The 9,105-nt window shown below is 40.2% G+C and overlaps 1 protein-coding gene across 2 annotated transcripts in view; it reads left to right on the forward strand.

Annotated features, from left to right (window-relative positions):
• The window catches only part of THSD1 (thrombospondin type 1 domain containing 1), a 20,910-nt gene extending 18,422 nt beyond the window's left edge, over positions 1 to 2,488 (forward strand). For both annotated transcript variants that reach the window (XM_044666062.1, XM_044666063.1), the window contains one exon: positions 880 to 2,488. In XM_044666062.1, the coding sequence (XP_044521997.1) occupies positions 880 to 2,261 (1,382 nt within the window). In that variant the 3' untranslated portion in view covers positions 2,262 to 2,488. The remainder of the gene's footprint in view (positions 1 to 879) is intronic.
• Positions 2,489 to 9,105: the final 6,617 nt, after the last annotated feature.

The raw sequence follows: 9,105 nt of genomic DNA on the forward strand, positions 1-9,105 counted from the left end.
CTCTCTCTCTCTCTCTCTCTCTCTCTCTCTCTCTCTCTCTCTCTCTCCCTCCATGGTTGGGAAGCTCCTCTTTTCTCAGGCTATCACTTCCTTTACTTCAAATTATTATTAATAAATTCTTATAAAAATATAATAACTTGAAGTATTTGGATATTAATTTTTAAGCTTATACTATAACACCTCATTCTGGTCTCAGTCTCAAATTGAACCACCATCAGTCAGGACTGACAATTAGTATTATTCTGAAGATGGTTTTGACCTCATGGACCCCCTAAAATGGTATTGGGGATGTCTAGAGGCCCTTACACTGCACTTTGAGAACCAGTGCCTCAAATCATCCCCCAACAAAGCAAATTCCCTGAAAACAGCTAAGTAAAACCATCTGATAGGGGAATTGTGATGGTGGTCAGTGTAATTTTCCCCCCATTTAATTGGATAACTTTATTTTTTGTCTTAAAATGCTTTCCAAAAATTCTGTTATCAGGAGAAGGGGGAAAGGATCAAGCATATATTAAGCATATCCTGTGTGCCAGGCACTTCACAATTATTTTCTTGTTTAACTTGTGGTTTAGGAAGGGCAGGAATTCTAGCTTCTGAGAATGTAATCCTTGATATGGCATCCTATCTTGTTCTATTATTCTGGTGATCATGTGATCTATGGGACACTGCATTTGAAATAAGCTACTCTTTAGTGATGATTTTGTAGGCTGAACTGTCCATATAGAAACAACTGCATACTTTAAGAATCCTAGTTTGTATCAATTTAATTTCTTTCTTGGTTAACTGTCAGATATTTAACCAAAATCTGAGGCCCTCAGAGAAGATAGCATCAGTAAATAAAGATTTTCTTAGTAAAACTTTATTTTTAATTTATTTCAGCCTTCAAGCCTTCCAGCCCGTCTCCTGCCCAACCAAAGGGCCCCCTGAAAGCTAATAATATTGTGACTGTTACTGGGATCTCTCTGTGTTTATTCATAATCATTGCCACTGTCCTCATTACCCTCTGGAGGAAGTTTGGCCGTGCTCCCAAGTGCAGCACCCCAGCACGCCACAACTCAATCCACTCCCCCAACTTCCGGAAGAACTCAGATGAAGAGAACATCTGTCAGCTGAGTGAGCAGAGGGGAAGCTTCTCTGATGGGGGCGAGGGACCCTTGGGGAACCCTGCGGAGATCAGTATCCCTTTGACCTATCGGAGGAGCATGCAGCTGACTCCAGAAGAAGAAGTCTCTGGCAGTGAGAGCTTTCAGTCCAGTGCCCAGAAGATAATCCCCCCTCTATTTAGCTACCGCCTCGCACAAAAGCAGCTTAAAGAGATGAAAAGGAAGGGTCTGACAGAAACAACCAAAGTGTACCATGTGTCTCAGAGTCCTCTGACTGACACAGTCGTTGACGGTGCTGCTGGTGCTGCCTTAGACCCAGAAGGACCAGAAGAAGCCTCAACTAACAAATTTCGAATCAAGTCCCCTTTTCTGGACCAGCCATCCATCAACGCAGGGGAACGGACTCATTCCAGGCTCGATTTTAATGTGTCTCTGGCCAATCCTGCATTGAGCCCTAGCCAGACCCTCATTCGCAGATCACAGCTGAAATATGTGGGCAGTAAAGGGGGCCAGTCTGAAAGGAGCTATCCCCGGCACTCCCACTTCAGGAGAACTGCAAGTTTCCATGAAACCAAGCAAGTCAGGCCCTTCAGGGAAAGGAGCATGTCCACTCTGACCCCACGACAAATTCCAGCTTATAGTGCCAGGACACGAACCTGGGACCAGGGAGAAGACAGATTTAGGGCTCGGGCTCGGGGAGCCTACCCATGTCCTGAGAAGCTAGAGCATTCCCAGGGGACTGGGATAGTCACTGAACCACTAAGCCCTCTCTCCAAATCCCACCCCATGGGGCTTCCAGCCAGGAAACCCGACTTGATCAATGACCGTCCAGCAGGACTGGTGAATGGCACAGATAGAGTTGAACCCCACAGACACAGGAGGGGACCTTCACCGAGTCATAAGAGTGTTTCAAGGAAACAACCTTCCCCAACCACTCCCAAGGATAACTACCAGAGGGTCAGCCCTTTGAGTCCCTCCCAGTACAGAAGGGACAAGTGTCAGAGCTTCCCAGCACACCCTGAATATGCTTTTTATGACAATACTTCTTTTGGCCTTACTGAACTAGAGCAAAAGATGCTTGACTTGCCTGGGTATTTTGGGTCAAATGAAGAAGATGAGACAACAAGCACACTGAGCATAGAGAAGTTGGTGATCTAAAGGAAGCATGAGAGCAAGAGGAGAACTTTATGGGATCCTGCCACTCTCCCAGTCTGTTCTCACTCCCTGCTTTCAGCATCATTCCTTTGACTGTCTTTGTACCACTTTTTGTACCACTGAACAGAGAATGGGAAAGAAAGATCTATGGGAAGTATACTCTGTGTGTGTGTGAAAAATAGAGTATGAGAGAGGAGAACAAGGGCAAGAAAGGAAAGAATGAAAGAGAATGAGAGCAAGAAAGAGAGAGAGAGGATGAAATGGAATGAGAGAGAGAGAGAGAGAGAGAGAGAGAGAGAGAATGAGAGCTGTAAAGAAAGAGGAGAGAATAAGAAAAAGAATGAGAGGGGAGAGAGAGAGAGAAAGATTTGAGGAAAGGAGTTATTTATCCTAAACTTGTCTCCATTATTATCCTATTACTATTGGCTAATGAATAATAAAGTAATAATAATGGTTAACAGGGATTGGTTTCTTTTGGGGTATGAAGCATGCTAAGATCTGGCTCAGGAAGGTGAGATTCTTGGGAAGCTTCAATGACAGCTTCCAACTTGATGCCAACCCTTTGAGCCATACGTTGAGCCATCAGTGCTTCAACGGGGTGACCTTGGCAACGGAAGGCTGAATCATAACGAATACATTTTTGCAGATGGCTCAGGAATCTGGTATCCTCAGGGAAAGCTTATTTAACATGGTCCATATAGATGACAAGTACACTCTGGATAATGGAATTTTTTGGAAGCCAAGTGATTAGACTAGGACATTTAATGAACTACTACGGAAACACGATTCTTTGAGATATACAGGAGGAGTTAACAGAGTTTTGTGCGGAGCACAAAGCCCAGCTGGATAGACACATTCAGTTCTAGACTGGAGACATAAATCCTCAGGACATTTGTCCCGAGGGTGAGCCAAATCTGGGTTTCCCCTAACATTCATCATTGTCCGGGTCATTTAAAGTAAAATCTTAAAAATGGGAAAATCCTTCTTCTCCTGGCCTACTGTGGAATTAGTGTGCTACTTTTCTATTAGTAGCAATCATTAGCATTTATATGGTGCTATAAGGTTTGTAAAGTGCTTTATATACATTATCTCATTTGATCTTTATATAACCCTGTGAGGTAGATGATACTATTATTCCCATTTTTGCAGATGAAGAAACTGAGGCTCAGAGAGGTTAAATGATTTGCCCAGGGTCACAGTGCTAGTAAATATCTGAAGCAGGATTTGACTTGGTTTTTTCTGACTTCAAATCCAACGCTATCCACTGTGCCATCTAGCTGTTTATGTCATCCTCATCACCACCATCATCATCATCACCACCACCTTTACCATCAACTGAGAATAAAATAATAATAATTATAACAATAATAATAAAAGAGAGATAATGGTGATGGGACTCTGCATAATTTACTAATTGGAGGGAAGCAGTGAGGAATGGAAGATGGGAGGGTCATTTTTTTTTTTGGCAGGGAGTTTTCCTGGCACTCTACAAGGGAGATAGAATGTTTTCTTTTCACAACAAGGTTAGAAACCCTGCTAGAGTCTCATTATCACTAAAGCCAAGAGCTGCTTCTCCTGTGGAAGGCAGGCTTTCTGCTCTCTGATGAAGGAATATTTAGGATGATCTTATTGCTCACTAAAGTTTCCACTGTTGGAGGCCAAGGTATTAGTCCAAATTCTCTAAATTCAGATGTCGTGCTCGAAAGCGAGCTACCATAAAATGTCTCTCTGCTGTCTGAGTTGTTTCCTTTTGTTTTACCAATTGCAGGACTCAATCTGTTATCTAGAGAGCTTGAACAAACTTTGCTGTCATCATTCTTTTTGACATTGACCTTGCTATTTTACCACACCCTCTGGCTCTCAGGCTTCCTTTTCCTTCCTCCTTTATCAATAGTAAACTGACTTTGGGTGTTGCAAGCCCCCAAATCACTCATTCCAAACAATATTTGAAAAATCAGATTCAAATGGGCTTCTTTCTCACTCACTTGCACCATTTGGGAGGTAAGTTAAAAATAAGCCTCACTTTGGAACTGTTTTAATCATAGCTGAGCTTTCTAACAGAAGTGGGAGGGGACAGTTTTTCTGATCTTTTTGAAAAATAGTTATATGCTGATCCCAAGAAGAGGAAACCAGGCCTTTTAATCTCCACTCTTTGTTTATCAGTCTAGAAGCCTTTGTTCTCTTTCCCAGTTCACAGGCTTGTGTGCCAGCCTTTGAGGACAGAGGACATCCACATTGTTTCCGGACTTCTTAGTTGAGGCACCCCTCCACAGTCATAGATAGAGGCAAGTGAAACAACTTCTGGAAAGATGGGAAGTTAGAAAAATAAAACTTGTCAACAGAGGGAATTTCAGATAAATAAGATACATCCATGTTTGGTCAGCTTTCTAAGCTAATGCCACATTGTACTGGAATTATGGGTAGTACAAGGGACAGAGTCCCAGCTGTGAAATCAGAGGTTCTGAGTTCAAATCCTACCTTGGATGTGTGCTCCTTGTTATGACCTTGGGCAAAGTAATTGAATCTGACTGACCCTTAGTTTCTTCATGAGAAAGTTGGATGAAATATCCTATGAAGTTACTTCTAGCTCAAGATTTATGATCCTAAGACATGGTTGCATTAGTCATTGAAATGGCCCAAATGATCAAGACACTTTCCAACTCTGAAATTATACAATGACCCTGTGGTTGACTTCATTTCTCTCATCTCCCGCCTTCATGACTTAACATTTCAATGGCATTATCAGTGAGAAAGCTTTCTGCTTACTAGGCTCCACAACCATCAATCTTCTCCTAACCTGGTGAAAGATCCAGCTTTGGGTCTGAGGACTTGCTAAACCACACTGGCATCTTGAGAGGCACCAGCTCCTCCTTTTAGCACCAGTTAGACCTTTGCCTTTGGCCCACAGATTTCACTTTTCACTACTTTCTAAACTCCTTGGATCATGGAACCTACACTTGAGTCACTAGGTGTTTCCTAACCATTCTTCATCCTTGAATTGACATCTGAGGTTCACTGGATACAATCCCTGTTACTTATATCCAGTGGTGTGTAAGAGTTGGCTGTTTTGGAGAGCCAATTATTAAACTTTCAGTGGAAACATTTAAACTTCAAAAATCAGCAAATGCTACAACACAGGGCTTGATTTATTAATTGATTGATTGTCTTAAGAAAGTGATGGAGAAAATATTAATAATGCAGATTAAGCTTTAAGTCTGTTGTACCTTTTTTTTTTAGACAGGAAATTAATTAACACGTAGTAAATGTTTGCTGAATGAACAAATGAAACCAAAGACCTTATTGGATCCAGAAAAACAGTGGACTTTATAGAATTGAACACCGCTAGCTGTGCTAGTTAAAACTTAGGAATCCCAATCTCAATTTTTTATCTTATCACAGTGATTTGTCTGAACTGGAAGAATTTCCTTCTTCTAAAGACAGGTTAAAGTCATACCCTATACCAAGAGACTACAAATGGGGATGTGATTCAAATATAATATAATATCACAAACAAAGGAGCAAGGATGAAATTGTCTTTCAGAATTTTCGATAGGGAAACAGTTGGTAACCATACAGGAGATAGAGAAAGAATCACAGGAGATGAAATGGGCAATATTTATTACATAAAACAAAAGATTTTTGCACTAGCAAAACAAATTCAGGTAAGATTAGAAAAAAAAAGTTAACCAAGTCAAAACAATTTTTGCAGCAAATTTCTCTAAGACAAATCTAACTTCCACAATATATAGGGCATCCCAAATCTCTTAGTGCAGTTTTAAGCTTTAATAAACTTTTAGGGATAGTTGTTTAAGGACAGGATTAAAATTTATAAGGATGAAAGCCATTACCTAATTGATAAATGGTCAAAAGCAACAAATAGGAAATTTTCAAGGGAAAAGAATCCAAGGTATCCATAGGTATATGAAAAAATAATGTTCTAAATGACTAATAATTATAGAAACTCTGAGGTTCTACCTCATGCCCGTATTGGCCAAGTCAGGAAAAAGGAAACTGACAAATCTGGTAGGGACCATGAGAAAACAGGTACATGAATGCATTAGGTGGCAGCTAGGTGGCTCAATGGATAGAATGCTGGGCCTGGAAAATATGAATTCAAATCTGCCTCAGACACTTATTAGCTGTGTGGTCCAGAGGAAATCACTCAACCCTATTTGCCTCAGTTTTCTGTTTTTTTTTTAATAAACTTTTTTTTATTTGTTTTTTAAACCCTTAACTTCTGTGTATTGACTTATAGGTAGAAGAGTGGCAAGGGTAGGCAATGGGGGTCAAGTGACTTGCCCAGGGTCACACAGCTGGGAAGTGTCTGAGGCCGGATTTGAACCTAGGACCTCCTATCTCTAGGCCTGGCTCTCAATCCACTGAGCTACCCAGCTGCCCCCAGTTTTCTCATTTTTAAAATGAGCTGGAGAAGAAAGGAGAAGGAAGGCAAGCCACTTTAGTATCTTTGCCAAGAAAGCTCCAAATGGGGTCAAAGACAACTGAACTATTACTAATATTCAACAATACACTATTAATATAGCTGTGGATTAGTATAATCAGTCTAAAAAATTTTTTTCGGAATTATGCCCCCAAAGTTACCAAACTTTGCGTATCTCTTGACCCAATGATAAGCCAGTAGGCCTATCTATAACCTTAGAGAGAACATAAAGTAATAATAAATTCTTGTTAATTAAAAAAATAATTTAAAAATAAATTTAAAAAGATTAGATACCATAGCACTCAAAAAATACAAACATGTAAAAGTATTAGGAACACAGATGGGGTTTTTTTATTATTGCTTCTAAGTGACTTTTGGGACGGTGGGTGGGAAAGGATGTGGAAAATGAACAGCTGGCTACATAGATGGTGCTAAAGAATATAGGATTTGCATTCCAGATCATGGCTTAAAATTCCAAAATGAGATGAACTTCTGGCAAAAGTTGAAGTGTATCTCATGAGGACTGGGAAGAATGTGTTTGGCCACAGATTTGATGATCTGTTCAAGACTGTTTTAAAATGAAATTAGAAGGGTAGGGAAAATAATGTTCAGATAAAATTGTAGAGCCAGATATTATGAAATACATTAGCTATGCCACTCATAGAAAGAAAAACAAAGGCGATGTCCTTTAATTCACAAGAGAAAATTACAGGAAAGACAAGAACAACGCTCATAGTCTCAGATATCTATATGCCAAATTACAGGAAATAAGTATGTGGTAAGAAAGGAGAAAGGAATAGATCCTTCACTTGAGGTGTGTTGTTGTATACTATTAATGGACATCAGAGGGTAGGAGAACTACTCATCATCTATCTTTCTTGTCTTCTTTGTCAAGCAGAGCAATTTTCAGACCTAAAAAAGGTACAACAGTTATAGTTAAGAGGAAAATGAAGCTCGAAGTATTTTTGGATATGTAGAGGAGAATCTAGCACTTCTAAATTAAAAGTCTCCTGGCTCAGAAAAAAAAAACACATCATAGGAGGCTTAAAAAACTTGTAGACATTGTCATTAACTGAAATTGGAGATATTTATGACAGTTCACATGATGGATCTCATTTATATAGTACTTGAAAGTTAGCAAGGAGCTTTCCTTATAAGAGACCCAAAAAGGAGGTAGATGGGGAGGCAAGGTTCTCTCCACAAGTTGTATTGGCTAAGTCTAAGCTTCTCCCTCCTTAAAGCTTGTTTCCCTAACCTACTTATATAGTAAGTTAATTCCTTATGTCCTGGAATCAGTTCCTTGGTGAACAACTAGCAAGTAATAATAGCTAACCTTTATATAGTACTTACTATGTGCCAGGCACTGTGCTAAGTGCTTTACAACAGAGAAATGGATTTTGGCTTAATTAACTTCCTCATCACCTCATGCCTGGACATGACATTAACAATAACCTAACTGTCTGCTGGCTGATCTCCTTAGATCAAATCTTTCCCTACTTCAGTCTATCCTCTACTCAGCTTTCAAAATGATGTTCCTAAAGTGTAGGTCTAACTCTATTTAATAATTTTTTGTGGATATGGCGGATAGAGCTGTAGCCCTGTAGTTGGGAGGACCTGGGTTCAAAAGTGACCTCTGACACTTTCTAGGTGTGTGATCTCGGGCAAGTCCCTTAATCCCAGTTGTCTAGCTCTTACCTCTCTTCTACCTTAGAAGGGATACTTAGCATTCATTCTAAGAGAGAAGGTAAAACTTAAAAGAAATTGCAGTGGACCCTTATTGCCTTCAAGATCAAATATGAAATCCTCTTTTAGCTTTTAAAGCCTTTTACAAACTGGTCCCCAATTGCCTTCCTAGCTTTCTTACCATATATAATCCAGTAAGACTGGCCTCCTTGCTCTTTCTCTCATCTCTCAATACCATATCTGGAATTCTATCCCTCCTCATCTCCTTTCACTAAATTCTTTCAAGTCTCAGCTAAAATCCCACCTTTTGCAAGATATCTTTCCAAGTCCTCCTTAATCTTGGTGCTTTCCCCGAGATTATCACCAATTCCCCTTGAATATGTCATATATATCTAGTTGTTTGCATATCATTTCCAACCCTGAAAACACTTAAATGCCAGGCCCATAGTATTCATTTAATATATACTTGTTGACTTGACTGGAAATCAGACCCCCAAAATGAGAAGTTGATTGAACACCACGAAGCATGTGTGCAGAAGCTCCCCTGGTGACTTTCAGGCTTGTCCCTATATGGGCTTGGTGCTTTGAGATGAGAAAACAAGCACCTTATTGGTCAATGACTTGCTGGCTCAGTGGACCTTTAAATGGGCAAGACCTCAGTTTCTCTCTCTGTCTCTGTCTCTGACTCTCTCTGTCTCTGTCTCTGTCTGTCTGTCTCCTCCCTTC

The sequence above is a fragment of the Gracilinanus agilis genome, chromosome 3, assembly GCF_016433145.1.
Source record: "Gracilinanus agilis isolate LMUSP501 chromosome 3, AgileGrace, whole genome shotgun sequence".
Lineage (NCBI taxonomy): Eukaryota > Metazoa > Chordata > Mammalia > Didelphimorphia > Didelphidae > Gracilinanus > Gracilinanus agilis.